At 43.3% G+C, this 18,479-nt stretch overlaps 1 protein-coding gene across 1 annotated transcript in view; it reads left to right on the top strand.

Annotated features, from left to right (window-relative positions):
- Positions 1-18,479, top strand: part of LOC136399297 (zinc finger protein 615-like) — a 112,956-nt gene that overhangs the window by 59,523 nt on the left and 34,954 nt on the right. The window contains exon 5 of the mRNA XM_066374346.1: positions 3,837-5,273. Within this exon, the coding sequence (XP_066230443.1) occupies positions 3,837-5,273 (1,437 nt within the window). The remainder of the gene's footprint in view (positions 1-3,836; positions 5,274-18,479) is intronic.

An 18,479-nucleotide genomic window follows, 5' to 3' on the forward strand; every position in this document is an offset into this window, starting at 1 on the left:
TGGAACAGTAGGTCTTCCTCTGGGAACTGAACTTTAGAAGCAGAATGGCTCTTTGATACGGAGTTTTGAGCACATGGGTGGGGATGTCAGTCAGCTCCCTGGAGTTTTTTTAAATGTGAGAAGCTTAAAGAGCTGAGTGGGGGGTATGTTTGAGGACCTTCTAGCAAGTTTGTCTGGATAGAATGAACTGAGCAGGAGGGGGACGGGACATGAGATAAGGATAATGGGGTGACAGCTGGGGGTTCTGAGATATAGGTCACACGTTGCCTGTTGAGGCCATTTGAGACCTCCTATTTATCCCAGATGAATTGAGAAACAAGTAGGGACTTTTTTTTTTTTTTTTTGACACAGACAGAGTCAGAGAGAGGGACAGCTAGGGACGGACAGATAGGAAGGGAGACAGATGAGAAGCTTGGAAGAAGTCTCCAGGTCCAGATGTGATCACAGGCCTGGCTGACATCTTCACATAGTCTTGTCTCCCTGAGAGAAGGACTCAGGTAGGGTATATTTGATTTCCTGACACATAGTAACATATGATAAATATTTATTGTCTTTTTAAAACATTGTATTCCCCCAACTATGTTTCCTTTTTTTAAGATTTTACTTACTTAATTATTTTAAATCAAGATGAGAGAGAGAAGGGAAGAAAAGGTGAGCAGTATCACCTCATCATTGCTTCACTTTAATTGTTTATTGATTGCTTGTCGTATGTCCCTTGACTGGGCAAGCTCAGGGATTCGAAGTGGTGAACTCAATGTGCGAGGTCAACGCTTTATCCTCTGTGCCTCCACAAGCCAGGCCCCCCAGCAGTGGTTTTTGACAGCACTTGTTCAAGATTGCCAACCAGGGAAGCTGACCCAGCTGGTGTCTGCAGCTCCCTAAAGTCAAAAGATTACAGTGTTGTCCAAAGGCTCAGACACACAGAAGCAGCCACCTGCTGTTTAATAAATCACATTGTTCACGTAAACTATCTGGTATGGCCTGAGAACTCAGGCATAAAAAGACATTTCTATCACAGGATGTTGTAGGGAGTCAGAGGTTACCTTCCAGTAATCAGTCAGTGTCAGGTGTTTTTTTGTGTTTTTGTGTGTTTTTTTTCAGTGTTCACAGATGGGTGACTGTGCCTGCTGAATTAGCACCTTACTTCATGTCATTTACCATCTTTGTATAGGAACATAGACATTGTGTTCCAGGCAGACCGTTAGTTTGTGACTTGATTTCAGGATCCCTTGTCCAGCTTGGAGATTAGTGCTCTGGGAGAGTTAGGGTGTTGGCAGAATGAAGAAGAATGGCACGTGGTTGGAATACGATAACCCTCCACAGTCTGTTACACTTCCCTGGAAATCAGATGCTGAGGGTCCACACCCGTTCTCACCACGTATTTGATCTGTACACCTGGTTCTGCGAGTGCACCTGATCACACTGCTCAGTGTTTGGTGCTCTTTGGTGGCCTTACTGAACTGAAGAATTCTACATGTGCGTTCATCTTTATTCTACATGGGTCAAAGCACAGTTTTATTTAGTACTCTTTATTTGGGAAATTTGCGTATGATTATGCATCCACACTGCTCTTTTTAGATAAAAATTGTTTTGAAGATGTATATATCCAACCAGTTTCTTTTTCTTTTTTTTTTTTCAGAGACAGAGAGAGTCAGAGAGGGATAGATAGGGCCAGACAGACAGGAATGGAGGGAGATGAGAAGCATCAATCATCAATTTTTCATTGCGACACCTTAGTTGTTCACTGATTTCTCGTATGTGCCTTGACCGTGGGGTTACAGCAAACCGAGTGACCCCTTCCTCAAGCCAGCGACCTTGGGTCCAAGCTGGTGAGCTTTGCTCAAACCAGATGAGCCTGCGCTCAAGCTGGCGACCTCGGGGTCTTGAACCTGGGTCCTTGGCATCCCAGTTCGACGCTCTATCCACTGCGCCACCGTCTGGTCAGGCCAGCCAGTTTCTTTATGTTTGTACTTGGATGTATAATAATTGCCTTCAACTTTGTTTCACTCTTGGTTTTTTCCTCATTATGGACTTCAATAATATGCCTCATTTCATTAAGAGGTATTCCACCTAGCTCATGGCTGAAGCCACATAATTCTTGTAGTAAACTTGAGTCCCTCGCTTTCATTAACCTCTTCTCACTTCTCCCATCGAGCACATCTCTGAACCTCATCTTCCCTTTAAATACAGGATGGGGCTAAAGTCTGTGTGCAGTGTGAGTACAGGAAACAGATCTTATTTTTCCATTATTATTTATTCTTGTATCATTTTCCATATGAATAACCGTAAGCCTACTTTGACCTAAGCCTCTACATTCTGACTTTCTTCCCTTCTTATGTTTCCTTTGCTCCTTTTACAGCATTTCACAGATTGAGATTGCCTTTCTTTTGCTTCAGGCAACAGTGCCTAGAATTACTAACATGAGTGTTGTATAGATTTAAATCAATTCTGATACTGTCTACTTAGAAATAGTGTCAGGCCCTACAAGTTACAATTTTACTCTAACAAGATTGCCCCACTTCAGATGTCCAGATTTTATCCTGTGCCTCTGACCCACAAACTATAAATTAGGGGTTCTTGTGGGCCCCTAATTGGTTTAATTTATTTGCCAGAGCAGGTCACTGAACTCAGAGAAACATTTAAGATACTAGTTTATTATAAAAAAGATAGATGAATAGATATCGTATTTTTTGCTCCATAGGACGCACCTGACCATAAGACACATCTAGAGTTTTAAGGAGGAAAATAAGAAAAAAAAAATCTGAACCAGATGTGTTAAAACATTTAATAAAGCCTGACCAAGCAGTGGCGCAGTGGATAGAGCATCAGACTGGGATGTGGAAGACCCAGGTTCGAGACCCCGAGGTTGCCAGCTTGAACACGGGCTCATCTGGTTTGAGCATAAAGCTCACCAGCTTGGACCCAAGGTTGCTGGCTCAAGCAAGGGGTTACTCGGTCAGCAGAAGGCCTGCGGTCAAGGCACATATGAGAAAGCAATCAATGTACAACTAAGGTGTCGCAATGAAAAACAGATGATTGATGCTTCTCATCTCTCTCCATTCCTGTCTGTCTGACCCTATTCATCTCTCTCTCTCTCTGACTCTCTGTCTCTGTAAAAAAAAAAAAAAAATTAATTAAATACCATAATTTTTGCTCCGTAATACACACGGGCATTTTCCCCTCCACTTTGGGGCTGGGGGGAGTGCGTCTTATGAAGCGAAAAATATGGTATATAAGGCAAGGTGTGAAGTATTCTTTTATTGACTGATTGATTGATTGATTGGTGAGTGAGAAGCAGGCAGGAGGGAGAGAGATGATAAGCATCAATTCTTTGTTGCAGCACTTTACTTATTCATTGATTGCTTTCTCACATGTGCCTTGACTGGGGGGCTCCAGCCCAGCTATTGACCCCTTGCACAAGCCAGAGACCATGGGGTCATGTCTGTGATCCCACATTCATACTGGTGAGCCTGTACTGAAGCCAGATAAGCTTGCACTCAATCCAGCAATGTTTTGAACCTGGGTCCTCAAGGTCCTAGGCCGATGCTGTATTTCGCCACTGTTTGGTCAGGCTGTTGAGCTTTAATTTATAGACCTTCTGTCCTTTTCTAGAAGTCAGTGGCTGCGCCTGAAAGTGCAGCCTTCTAATTAATGTTTCTGGTGACTAGCTCCATCATGGTGCTGTGTGGATACCCTGTGCTGGGTCATTTCTTTAGCATAAACTCAGCTGTGATAGAAAGGGTTCTTAAAAGTATAACAAAAGGTTGTTTTATCCCTTGGGAAGGTAAACGTTTATGAGAAATTACAGAATGATTTACTGTCATCCTCTTTCCTAGAACTCAGGACATTCGATGATCATCCACAGTGTCACTTGCAAAGTCGGAGCATTCAGCAGAGTGTGGAACGATGCTGTGAACATAATATGTTTGCAAAGATCGTTGGTCCAAATGAAGGTCATTTGCAGTTAAAGCAAAATTGTGATATGCTTGAGATAAGTAAAAAACTTTTGAAATCAAATTTAAGTTTTGAAATCCAAAACAGAAGCTTTAACTCATATAATTCGGTTGAGTTGAATTCAGATGGGACTTCCGTTCTTCCTGGTAACCAAAAACAATTTTACAGTGAAATTACATTGCCTGTCAGTACCAAAACCATAAATAGTAAGTCCCAGGTCATTCGGCAAGAGAGAACTCACAACAAAGACAAAGCCCACGTGTGCATTGAATGTGGGAAGACCTTCTCCAGAAAATACAGGCTCACTGAACATCAGAGAATTCATACAGGACTGCAACAGTATGAATGCACTGAATGTGACAAAACCTTTTTGAAGACATCACAGTTCAAGATACATCAGAAAACTCACCTGGGAGAGAAACCTTATACATGTAGTGAATGTGACAAAGCATTCATCCATAAATGTCGACTCATTTCTCATCAGAGAATACACACAGGAGAGAAACCTTATGAATGCAGTCTGTGTGGGAAGACCTTCTATACAAAATCTATTCTCCATAAACATAAGAAAATTCATACAGGAGAGAAATCTTACATATGCAGTGAATGTGGAAAGGGCTTCATCGAGAAGAGTCATCTTATTTCACATCATCGAACACATACTGGAGAGAAACCCTTTGTATGCAGTGAATGTGGAAAAGGCTTTACAAGGAAGTATCTGCTCACTGTACATCAGAGAACTCATAATTCAGAGTATCCATACATGTGCAGTGAATGTGGGAAAGTCTTGTCAAGAAAGGGCTCTCTCATCCAACATCAGCGAACTCACACTGGAGAGAAGCCCTTTTTGTGTAATGAGTGTGGAAAAGGCTTCACGAATAAGAGCCTTCTCATCAGACATCAGCGGAGACATACAGGAGAGAAGCCCTATGTATGTGGTGTGTGTGGAAAAAGCTTCACCATGAAGTATCATCTGACTGTACATCAGGGAACTCATATTTTAGAGAAACCATATGTGTGCAATGAGTGTGGGAAAGGCTTTACTGTAAAGAGTGGTCTGATTGTACATCAGCGAACTCACACAGGAGAGAAGCCCTGTGTATGCAGTGCATGTGGAAAATGCTTCACCACAAAGAAGTGTCTTACTGTTCATGAGAAAACTCATTCTTCAGAGAAACCTCACATGTGTGGTAAATGTGGGAAAGGTTTTTCCACAAAGTGCTGCCTTATTATACATCAGCGAACTCATACAGGAGAGAAACCCTATATCTGTAATGAGTGTGGGAAAGCCTTTCCCAGAAAATCCAGGCTCACGAAACATCGCAGACTTCATAAGGATTAAAATAGTATGAACGCGCTGATAGTGACAAAATCTACCTCAAGAAATCTCAGTTCAATTTATTTCAGAAAACTTCCTTGGAAGAGAAATGTTATATATGTAGTGAATGTGGCAACGTATTCATCAGAAAGTCTTGTTTTATTTCTCATTAGTGAACTCCTACAACAGAGAAGCCTAATAAATGCAGTCTGTGTGGGAAGACCTTCCGTACAAAGTTGAATCTCCATAACATCAAAAAATTTATTCTTCAGGAGAGAAATCTTATAAATGCAGTGAATGTGGGAAAGGCTTCATCAATAGCGGTTGTCTTATTGCAAATCATTTAACTTACAGTGGAGAGACTTACTCTTTCTATGCAGAGAACGGTAAATAGGCTCCACCACAAAGAGTGATCTCACTGTAGTTCAGAGAACTTATACTTCAGAGAATTAGTATTTGTGCTTTGAATGTGGGAAAGGCTTGTCAAAATACCCTGTCTTGCCTGACCTGTGGTGGCGCAGTGGATCAAGCGTTAACCTAGGGTGCTGAGGTTGCCGATTCAAAACCCTGGGCTTGCCCGGTCAAGGCACATATGAGAAGCAACTACTATGAGCTGATGCTTCCTGTTCCTCCCCATGACCTTTCTCTCTCTCTATCCTCTCTCTAAAACCAATAAATAAAATCTTTTAAAAAAACAACACACCCTGTCTTTTCCTGGCTAGATAGCTCTGTTGGTTCAAGCATTGTCCGAAGCTCAGAGGTTTCTAGTTCGATCCCCTGTAAGGGCACACACACGGCAGATGCTCTTGTCTGTTTCCTGCTCTCTTTCTTCCTTTCTGTAAGATCAATAAAATAAACATTAAAAAAAAAAACAATGCACTGCTTTATCGTATATCAACAAATTTATACTGGAGGAGTCTTCATTACAAAGTCAGAACTCAGTTGTTTCTCATAAAAAAAAATCTACAGGAGAGGGATCTATGGGTGCAGTGGCTGTGGGAAATCTTTTGCCATCTTTTCAATCCTGTTTAACATGAGAATTCACAGGTAGTTGTGTTGGAGAAAGCCTGTTGCCAGTTGTAGGCATTCAAGATAATGCAATGAAGAATGATTTAAAGCGAAGAATGTGGTACTACTGTCTTTACTTAATTTACCTCGTATTTATACTGGTGAAAAAATTTAGAAAAAAACCTTCAATACAGTCAGTTTTGAAAATATTTTTGGACGTTGTATGTTTAAAAAGTTTTTATTGAGCCCTGGCCGGTTGGCTCAGTGGTAGAGCGTCGGCCTGGCATGCAGAAGTCCCGGGTTCGATTCCCGGCCAGGAAAAGCTTGGTTGGAAGTAGACCCTGTCATATGTGATTCTCAGAGATGATGAGTGAATCTCACTGTAGTTCAGAGGACTTCTACTTCAGAGAATTAGTATGTGTGCTTTGAATGTGGGAGAGCAGCAGCCCAAAGGTAAGACCTCAAGAGATGTCGGTTCCCATTAGGGAGAGACTTTTCTTTGGCAGTAAATACGGCATGTTCTGCAGTAATGTATGTTGCCTCATCACCTGCCAGGAACCCCTGCAGTGGCTCAGGAGCACGTTCTGTTTTGTGTCTTTAGCAAAACCTCTGCTGCCATCAGGGAAGAACCCTTGAATGGAAAAGCATTGTTACAAGTCTAGAGAGGTAATATGGCCTGACCTGTGGCGGCGCAGTGGATGGAGCGTAGACCTGGAACACTGTGGTTGCCGGTTTGAAACCCTGCGCTTGTCTGGTCAAGACACATATGGGAGTTGATGCTTCCTGCTCCTTCCCCCTTTCTCTCTCCCTCTTTCTTTCCTCTCTAAAATGAATAAATTAAAAAATTTAAATTAAAAAAAAATAATATAGAGGTAATACACCTTACATGCAATTCAGGACAAGGTACCTTTAGCCGTTATTTCTGGTTGCCTTGACATCAGTTAAATAAGTTGTTTTGAATAGTGGCAGTTACTGTCATCATGGATTAAATTGAATATGTACAACAGAGGAGTGGAGTCTGCTTGTTTCATTATGTAATTAACTTTCTAATTTATTTAGTTTCAAGTTTGTTTTATTTCAGAGTATCTGAAGCACTTGCAAATGAAGCTGAATATATTCATTTCATAAGTATAACTTATTTGGATGTGTTTAACCAAGTTTGTAAGTAGCAGCAACTGGTTTAGAAAGTTAATACAAATATGGTTTTTATAACTTCTAATTTTGGCCTAAGTTTAGAATCACAAAAACTGAAATTTTTCTAGATTTTTTTTTTTTTTTTCTGAAGCTGGAAACGGAGAGACAGTCAGACAGACTCCCGCATGCGCCCGACTGGGATCCACCCGGCACGCCCACCAGGGGTGACGCCCTGCCCACCAGGGGGCGATGCTCTGGCCCTCCGGGGCATCGCTCTGCCGCGACCAGAGCCACTCTAGCTCCTGGGGCAGAGGCCAAGGAGCCATCCCCAGCGCCCAGGCCATCTTTGCTCCAATGGAGCCTTGGCTGCGGGAGGGGAAGAGAGAGACAGAGAGGAAGGAGGGGGTGGGGGGTGGAGAAGCAAATGGGCGCTTCTCCTATGTGCCCTGGGCGGGAATTGAACCCGGGTCCCCGCACGCCAGGCCGACGCTCTACCGCTGAGCCAACCTGCCAGGGCCAAAATTTTCTAGATTTTTGTACATGCCCTTTAGGTATGTACTCTGAAATATAAAACCTTATTTAGTTATAGTTGATTATAATCAAGAGGATAATTAGTTGATAATTATCAAATAGTGGGAAGTGAAATTGTGACAAGGCTGTTAACCACAGGATTTATTTATATCTCGTTTTATCATGCACTTATTTTTGTTTGGCTTTTATGTATATATTTTATAGATACAGTTTTAAGAATCCTTGTAACCGATACAACAGTAGAAATTCAGAAGTTTTGTTTTCACAGACTCCCTCCTGTTTCCCCTTCATAGTCCCATTCTTTGTCTTTCCCTAGCCCCTGGCATCAACAGGTCTCTTTGTATATATAATTTTGTCATTTATACAATATTAGAAAAATGGAGTCACTTAGCATGTACCCCTCCCCCCTTTCTTTTAGAGAGGGAGGGACAGACAGGAAAAGAGATGAGAAGCATCAATTTGTAGTTGCAGCAGTTTAATTGTTCCTTGATTGCTTTCTCATGTGTCCCTTGACTGGGGGCTCCTGCCGAGCCAGTGAGCCCTTACTCGAGCCAGTGACCGTGGTGCCATGTCTGTGATCCCATGCTTGAGCTGGCTACTGCACACTCAAGCTGGTGAGTCTGCACTCAAACCTTGGGGTTTTGAACCTGGGTCCTTATCCCAGGCTGATGCTCTATCATCCACTGCACCACCACCTGGTCAGGCTAGCATGTATTGTTTTGAAATTGGCTATTAGAATTTGTGAGATGCAGAAAATACATACATACCGGTCTCTGCTTCATGAACCTGGTACAGAGTAGTGGTAATGGCACTAGGAGCTGCCAGGGTCCCGCTGGAATGGACGGCGTCGAAGAGATATGAATGAGAGAGCTAAACTCCTTAGTTCATCTGCCAGGAATCTCTGCTAATTGCTAGTCCAGCTTTTACACTAAGTTATAATTACATGTTATGAAGAATACATTGATTAATAGATATTTTTGCTTTAATGTTAGTAAACTTTTTTTTCTGTATTTTTCTGAAGTTGGAAACAGGGAGGCAGTCAGACTCCCACATGCGCCTGACCGGGATCCACCCGGCACGCCCACCAGGGGGCGATGCTCTGCCCATCTGAGGCATCACTCTGTTGCAACCAGAGCCATTTTAGCGCCTGAGGCAGAGGCCACAGAGCCATCCTTAGCATCTGGGCCAACTCTGCTCCAATGGAGCCTTGGCTGCGGGAGAGGAAGAGAGAGACAGAGAGGAAGGAGAGGGGGAGGGGTGGAGAAAGCAGATGGGTGCTTCTCCTGTGTGCCCTGGCCGGGAATCGAACCCGGGACTCCTGCACGCCAGGCTGACGCTCTACCACTGAGCCAACTGTCCAGGGCCAATGTGGATAAATATTCCAGGAAGAGGTTAGTACATTTCTTTAAGCTATAAATCAGGTGGTAAGCCATTCTAAGTACAGTTATACAATAACTTGAGCAGCAACAGCAATATTGGCGCAAGCTTCTAAAAGGTCAGTATTGATTAATAACTCTACCTCACCTAATGGCCTATTGTCTAGTAAAATGTCTACTATTTTCATGTACTAATTAAGTTCTAACTTTATTTTTCTCAGCGTATTCCACTACCTGAATGTCAGGTATGTAAGAGAAATGGAAAGTTTTTCTATTCTTCTATTATATGAAAATGTTAGGGGGGTGTAACATTTCTGTGGAATTCACACCCTCTGTCTCATTTCCAGAGAAATTAATTATGAATGTGCAGAGAAAGCACAGTGCGACTATTAACTCCAGATGCTAACCTTGTACCATAAGTGATAGCACACACACCAAAAAAAGGGGGGAGAAAAATCAAATAAACCCAAGAAGTTAGGGGGAAAGTGTCGCTGCGCCTCTTCATTGCTGTGACTCAACTAGAAGCTGTTGATCGGCTCTTGACAAGGAGCATTATTTGTTTTATCAAGATGCTGGTTAGTTTGAGCTCCACTGAACACATGTAGAGAAGGGCGAGGGCCTGAAAATAGCCTTAATGATCAATCATGCCTTCTTAAGGAAGCCTCCATTAACATCAAAAGAGGAGGGGATTCAAAGAGCTTATTGGTGGGTGAAGACATCCAAGAATGGGGAGGGAGCCTGACCTGTGGTGGCGCAGTGGATAAAGCATTGACCTGGAATGCTGAGGTCGCAGGTTTGAAACCCTGCACTTGCCTGGTCAAGGCACATATGGGAGTTAAATGCTTCCTACTTCTCCCCCTGTTCTCTCTTTTCTTTCTCTCCCCTCTTTCTAATAAAAATGAATAAATAAAAATCTCAAAAAGAAATTTAAAAAAGTGGGGAGGGAGGGTGACGCATCATAACTTCATGGGGACAGAAGTTCCCGTGTTAGGTACCCTCCCAGAGCTCACACTGTATCTCTTTATTTGTCTCATTTGTTAATTTTATATCTTTTAGTCGAGTAGTAAACATATGCACTTAGTTCCTTGAGTTCTATGATGTGAGCTGATCTAGAGAATAAACTGAACTGGAGGAGTGTTCTAGAAATGTCCATTTGTAGCCACGTCAGAATGTAGAGGTACCACGGATACCTGCTCCATCTGATTGGCAACTGAAGTGGGCTGTGAGCAGTTTGTGTCTAACCTGTCCTATCTGACACAATTGTGTCAGAATGAGGTAACTTGTAAGACACCTGGTGTGAGGAACTGACCCCATTTCTAGACATACACTGCTAGGTGACTAGGAGTGTTGTGAGTGTGAAAGAAAAGGAGAAACTCAAGGGGAAAAGTGGGATGTAGATTTTTCCAAAGCAGACCTCAAGTGAATTCCACCTAATATCCAGCCCAAAGCTCTCTGGGCTTTTTTCTGCCATGTGGGCATGAGTCCTCATGGAAACTGGCTGCACCATAGGTATTCAATTTATTTTATGATTTGATAGAAACATGTTTTGTATGTGCCCTGCAAGGGATTGAACCTACAACTTCTGTGTCGGGGACCAAAAAAGCCAACAGGATTTTTAGAGTTTGGATATCTGGGGGACAGAGGTGCTGTGATCTGACTGTTAGCTGACAGCCTGTCCAACTCCCCACCTCACCTGCCTGATTAAGTTGCAAAAGGCTGTTAGGCTGTAGTGCTGGAATGTATTTGCTCATCCTGCCCCCATTTTCCCCAGAAGGACTGGAAAGAAGTTCTTTGTGTAAGGTTGGGATGTTTGGATATGGTGGGGTTTTTACACTTGGTGTTTTTTTTTTTAGTTGCCTTGGAAACAATTGATTTGCTAATTTCTACTTTGCCCAATAAATAAAGAAGGATGCAGTTTCTGGGGGCAGCCATGTTTTGCGGCTCTGCTAGGGTGGTAACTTTTACTGCTAGCAGGAACTATGAAGCCCTCCTGAAACCCATCTTATTTGTCTTTAATTCTTCATGTCTGTTTTCATCAATTCCATACCGTTCCCGCTCGAGACCTGAATAAACTCATCGCAGCTGGCCCAGGGCACCTCTGTGCCTCGGGAAGTTCTGAGCAGTCGAGCTATCCAGCCAGGGCCCTAGTTCAATTTAACAACTCAAGGGCACAGTCAACATTCTGTTTTGCCCAAAGGGATAGATACAGTGCATCCCATGCAAATTTGGGCTTGGATAAGTTCTGGACTCTGTAAACTTGTTTTAGTTCTATGCTTGTTACCATTTTTTACAAAGAGTAAGGAACTGGGAAGCCCATAAGACATTTTTATTACCTCCCAATTGGCAGAGTTATAGCAATTGTACGGCCACCACTATCAGAAACTGGAATGTGGCTTGACCAGGCTTTGGCACAGTGGGTAGAGCATTGGACTAGGACGTGGAGAACCCAGGTTTGAAACCCCGAGGTCGCCAGTTTGAGTGTGGGCTCATCTGGTTTGAGCAAGGCTCACCAGCTTGAACCCAAGGTCACTGGTTTGAGCAAGGGGTCACTCGGTCTGCTGTAGCCCCCTGGTCAAGGCACATATGAGAACGCAATCAATGAACAACTAAGGTACTGCAGTGAAGAATTGATGCTTCTCATCTCTCTCCCTTTTGGTCTGTCTGTCCCTATCTGTCCTGCTCTCTGTCTCTGTCACAAAAAAATAAAAAGACACTGGAATGTGCTCCATGAAGTCATAGAAACTGCAAACTCAGAGCTCAGATGTCCAGAAATGATGGGAAGTCCTGGCCACACCCTTCTCTTGACTCTTTGGTGTCCATATGAACAGCCAAGGAAGGACTTTGCAGGGAGAGCACTGAATTGGAAGTAGTTTGGTACAAAGATTTAACATTTGGCAGCTTCCAGTGGAGTGGTATTTTAATATTTGCAAAATGGAATACTACTCAGATCTAGAAAATAAAGGAAAGCTTACGTTTTGAAGCAGCATGGATGGACCTGGAGATTATTATGCTAAATGAGATAAGCCAGTCAGAGAAGGAAAGACAAGTACCATATGGTTTCAGTTATATGTAGAGCCTAATGAACAAAGGAAACTTAACAAAATAGAAACAGACTCACCGAGAACAGACTGACCACGGTCAAGAGTGGAAGGGGATTGGGAGCTGGGTATAAAAGATGAAGGGATTTAGCAAAGGAGAAAAGCTCAGCACAGACAACAGTGTGCTGACTTCAGGAAGGAAAGCGGTGTGGGTAGTTGAACAGGGTAAAGGGATTAATGGTGATGGAAGGAGACTTGACTTGGAGTTGTGAACGCATGCTGCAGTGAACAGAGGATGTATTATGGAATGTTACACCTGAAACCGATGTGATTTTATTAACCAGTGTCACCCTGATAGTCAATGTTTAAAAAAGAAATAGAACTGCCTTATGTAATTATACACTACAATTTTATGAGCTTGAGATTGCAGAATCTGAAATATATAACATTGAATTTTGCCCTGACTGGGTAGCTCAGCTGGTAGGAACATTGACCTGATATACCAAGATTGTGGGTTCAATTTCCGGGGCACCAAAAAAGAAAATAACAAATTAACTAAAACATTGAATTTCACCCCATTATTTTTAAGGATTAAAATATCTACATTATGTAAAATTAGCAAATTGTTTGCAGTAATGTATGGGGTATCTACTTTTTTAAAAATATTTAAGCTTGCCTGACCAGGTGGTGGTGCAGTGGATGGAGTGTCGGACTGGGATGCAGGAGGACCCAGGTTCAATACCCCGACGTCGCCAGCTTGAGCGCGGGCTCATCTGGCTTGAGCAAAAAGCTCACCAGCGTGGACCCAAGGTCGCTGGCTCTAGCAAGGAGTTACTCGGTCTGCTGAGGCCCGCGGTCAAGGCACATATGAGAAAGCAATCAATGAACAACTAACTAAGGTGTTGCAATGAAAAACTGATGATTGATGCTTCTCATCTCTCTCCATTCCTGTCTGTCTATCCCTGTCTATCCCTCTCTCTGACTCTCTCTCTGTCCCTGTTAAAAAAAAAAAAAAAAAAATTTAAGCTTTACGTCAATCTTATTTCCAAAAGCTTGTAGGGATACACTTAATTTATTAAATTTTTTGTAATTTTTAACTTCTTTGAGGTATAGCTCAAATGATTTTCTAACAAGGCTTATTTTAATAACATTGCATTAGGAATTATTAGACTCAGGAACATCTTGGTATAGTTTTCTTTTTTTTTTTTTAATTAAAAAAAATTTTTTTTAATTCATTTTTTAGAGAGGAGAGAGAGAGAGACAGAAAGGGAGAGAGAGGAGAAAGAGACAGAGAGAGAGAAGGGGGGAGGAGCTGGAAGCATCAACTCCCGTATGTGCCTTGACCAGGCAAGCCCAGGGTTTTGAACCGGCGACCTCAGCATTTCCAGGTCGACGCTTTATCCACTGTGCCACCACAGGTCAGGTTTTTTGTTTTTTTTGTTTTTCGAAGTTGCAAACGGGGAGGCAGTCAGACAGACTCCCGCATGCGCCTGACCGGGATTCACCTGGCATGCCCACCAGGGGCCGATGCTCTGCCCATCGGGGGCGTCGCTCTGTTGCAACCAGAGCCATTCTAGTGCCTGAGGCAGAGGCTATAGAGCCATCCTCAGCGCCTGGGCCAACCTTGCTCCAATGGAGCCTTGGCTACAGGAGGGGAAGAGAGAGACAGAGAGGAAGGAGAGGGGGAGGGCTGGGGAAGCAGATGGGCACTTCTGTGTGCCCTGGCCAGGTTGCTGGTTTGATCCCTGATCAGAGCACATACAGGAATAGATCGATGTTCCTGTCCCTCTCTCTCTCTTCCTCTCCCTCTAAATTCAATAAAAATAAACAAAAAAAAAGAATAAAAGAATGCTGGGAACATCATGTCACTTCACATCTCAAATATGTCTGTAAAACAAATTTTCATTGTGGTAATTACAATAGCAATTTGAAATGAATAAAATCAATAACTCATACAGCATTCTATTTTGCCATGTTTCTATAAATTTATTTTTCTTAATTGGTGTTTAGATTATAACTGAACAAGGATGTTCTGTTGGGGACTGAAAAATCAACAGGGCCCTGGAATAGACTCGTCGTGCGGGCTGCAGCAGTGTTCCACTTATTTATGCATATATTGGTTGATTCTTGTATGTGCTTTGACTGGGGATTTAATCTGCAACCTTAGTGCTTTGGGAAGATGTTCTAACCAACTGAACTACCTGGCCACAGTGGTCTTTAACATTTTTTTTTTAAGTGAGAGGACGGGAGATAGACAGACTCCAGCATGGTCCTTGACTGGGATCCATCCAGCAACCTGATACTCAAATCAACCAAGCTATCCTCAGTGCCTAGGGCCATGCTCGAACCAATGGAGCCACTGGCTGCAGGAAAGGAAGAGGGAGAGAAGGGGAAGAAGGAGGAGAAGTATTTCATTCCTTCTCTTCTGTGCCTGACTGGGCTGGCACTCTATCCATTGAGCCAACTGGCCAGGGCCATCTTTAACATTTTTCTATTTTTCTATAAGTGTTTCGCATTTAAAAAAAAAATTTTTTTTTTACTTGCATTTCCTGCCCTTTTTTTTTTTTTTTTTTTTTTTTACAGAGACAGAGAGTCAGAGAGAGGGACAGACAGACATGGAGATGAGAAGCATCAATCATTAGTTTTTCGTAGCGACACCTCAGTTGTTCATTGATTGCTTTCTCATATGTGCCTTGACCATGGACCTTCAGCAGACCAAGTAATCCCCTGCTCAAGCCAGAGACCTTGGGCTCAAGCTGGCGAGCTTGGAGTCTTGAACCTGGGTCCTCCGCATCCCAGTCCGATGCTCCATCCACTGCGCCACCGCCTGGTCAGGCAAAATTTTTTATTTTTTTTTACAGAGACAGTTGAGTCAGAGAGAGGGATAGACAGGGACAGACAGACAGGAACAGAGAGAGATGAGAAGCATCGATCATTAGTTTTTTATTGTGCCTTGCAACACTTCAGTTGTTCATTGATTGCTTTCTCATATGTGCCTTGACCACGGGCCTTCAGCAAACTGAGTAAGCCCTTGCTGGAGCCAGTGACCTTGGGTTCAAGCTGGTGGGCTTTTGCTCAAACCATATGAGCCCATGCTCAAGCTGGCAACCTTGGGGTCTCGAACCTGGGTCCTCTGCACCCCAGTCCGACGCTCTATCCACTGCGCCACCACCTGGTCAGGCTTGAGGGCACTGTAAATAGCATTATTGATTGACTTATTTTATGACAGAAACAGAGAAAGGGACAGATAGGACAGACAGGAAGGGACAGAGATGAGATGCATCAATTCTTTGTTGTGGCTCCTTAGTTGTTCATTGATTACTTTCTCATATGTGCCTTGACCAGGGGGCTCCAGCAGATTGAGTGACCCCTTGCTCAAGACAGTGAACTTGGGCTTCAAGCCAGCTACCATAGGGTCATGTCTCTGAACCCATGTTCAAGCTGGTGACCCTGCATTCAAGCTAGTGAGCCAATGCTCAAGCCGGAGACCTTGGGGTTTTGAACCTGGGTCCTCTGCATCCCAGTCTTATGCTCTATTCACTGTACCACTGCCTGGTCAGGCAATATCATTATATTTAAAAAAATAAAATGGCCTTGTAATACCTATGTTTGATTGCATGTGAATAGTTGAATTATTGTTGGGGGATTACTCTGTAAAAGAAATGGCCACAGGGTAATAATTATAAGCTGTTGGCGACCGAAAATCCAACAGGGCTTTTGCAGCTGAGATTTTTGGGGGACAGAGGTGTGATGAACTGGCTGTAAGCTGACAGTCTGCCCATGCCCCCACCTCACTTGCCTGATTAAGTTGCAAAAGGCTGTTAAGCTGTGGTGCTGGATTGTTTATACTCGTCCTACCCCAATTTGTCCCCTGGAAAGACTGGAGGCAAGTTTCTTCTATCCTTTGTTTTGTGAAGTTAAGCTGTTATGCATGGTAGAGGTTTTCTGCACTTGGTAAAATTCTTGGGTTGCTTTGGAAACATGATCAGAGATCTCTGATTTGCTAATGGCCTCAGGAAGCGAATGTGGGGCTCCACTCTGTTCTTGCCATCAGCAGTTGCAGAGCCCTCCCCAGCCCATCCTTTTACTTTAAGCCTATATTATTATTATTATTATTATTATTATTATTTTTTGTATTTTTCTGAAGTTGGAAACGGGAAGGCAGTCAGACAGACTCCCGCATGCGCCGGACCAGGATCCACCCGGCATGCCCACCAGGGGGCGATTCTCTGCCCATCTGGGGTGTTGCTCTGTTGCAACCAAGGCCATTATAGCACCTGAGGCAGAGGCCATAGAGCCATCCTCAGCGCCCGGGCCAACTTTGCTCCAATGGAGCCTTGGCTGCAGGAGGGGAAGAGAGAGAGAGGAAGGAGAGGGGGAGGGGTGGAGAAGCAGATGGGCGCTTCTCCTGTGTGCCCTGGCCGGAAATCGAACCCGGGACTCCTGCATGCCAGATCGACGCTCTACCACTGAGCCAACCGGCCAGGGTCTAAGCCTATATTCTTAATTCTGCGCCGTTCCCACTCAGGACCTGGAATTACTAGCTGCGCTGGTTCGCGGCAGTAAGTTTATTTTGCAGGAAATATTAGAGACTCAGAATCACCCCTGACACAAGGGACCCAAATGGTGTCTACATCTGCTCATTGAGATCTTCTCATGAGGCTAAAGACCACAGGAATTTATTCTAACTCCTCCTCTCATTCCCCTTCTCTTGTGTAAAAAATCCTTAACCTGATTCAGCTAGCAACACTGATCTGAAGTGCTCTAGTGTTACCAGACTGATCCGGGTTTGGGGCAGCTCGTCGCATTCAGCCAATCAAAAGAGACAAACTAGACTGAGACTATAAGAACGTTTTTAGTTCAGAAATACCAGTACCCTGGGAGGCAGGTGAGTCCTGCCCTCAAGGCTGCCTTAACACCCTCCTGGTGCTGGTAGTTTTTATAGGGCTCAGGGAAAAAGAAAAAAGTAAGAAGTCCATGCAATTAGTCACGTAACAATGTGCAAGAGGTTGGGGTTCAGCTGCAGAAATCTCTCCTCTGCAAGTTCTTCTGATCCCAATCAGCATGGTCCTGTCTGGTGTCCTTGGTGAATCTTCAAGGCAGCCGGGGTCAGGTGTCTCCCAGGAATAGCTGGGACCTGGCTCGTCTGGGACCATCTATTTCTGGGAATTATCTGTGAAAAAAACCTCCCTGTTTTTTTAGGATACAAAGTAAAGATTTAAGATTGGTGATCTAAGTTTTAATTAGTTTCTAGGCTTTTTCACAGTAAATCCTGTGGCTGGGCTTTCACAAACAATATTGTGACTTAAACTCCCATAATTGTCGGGTCCCTCCTCAACGTAAGCTTTCCCTGACATTCCTGCAAAGGTAAACTTTTTGCTACATTTCAAAGGCCAGGGAGCCATTAAGAGAGTCCTAACCCATACATATGGCCTATTCATTACAAATAAAAGCCACTGTTACTGAAGCCAAATTTCTCACCTTTGGGCTCCCCTATCATTAGGTCTACAATGTTTTCAGCTGGTGCTTTCTGGATGACTAACCCTTGCCTGATTGCAAACTCTTAATATGATAAGTTTTGGCTTTTCAATACAGCAGGCATAGAAACCAGAGTTCACTGACAGTATTAGCAAATGACCCATGTAGTTTGACATGATTACCATATATTTTGCTCTAATAAGACACACTTTTCCCCAAAAAAAGTGGAGGGGAAAATGCCTGTGCATCTTATGGAGCGAATGTTCATTTTTTTTAGCTGCTGCGGGTTCCCGGACAACGAGAAGAGTATTTGAACATTAAAGTCTCTCCTCATTTGTTAATACCAGTGCTAATGGTTGTTAATACTGCTGTTGAGTTTACATTGTTGAAATATTATTGTGGTATATTTTATTAAATATTTTAACATAACATTTGGTTCAGAATATATTTTTTTCTTATTTTCCCCCTTAAAACCCTAGGTGCGTCTTATAGTCAGGTGCATCTTATGGTGCGAAAAATATGGTACTTTTTTTTTTTTTTTTTTTTTTTGTATTTTTCTGAAGCTGGAAACGGGGAGAGACAGTCAGACAGACTCCCGCATGCGCCCGACCGGGATCCACCCAGCACGCCCACCAGGGGCGA

The sequence above is a fragment of the Saccopteryx leptura genome, chromosome 3, assembly GCF_036850995.1.
Source record: "Saccopteryx leptura isolate mSacLep1 chromosome 3, mSacLep1_pri_phased_curated, whole genome shotgun sequence".
In the NCBI taxonomy this organism is placed as follows: Eukaryota; Metazoa; Chordata; class Mammalia; order Chiroptera; family Emballonuridae; genus Saccopteryx; species Saccopteryx leptura.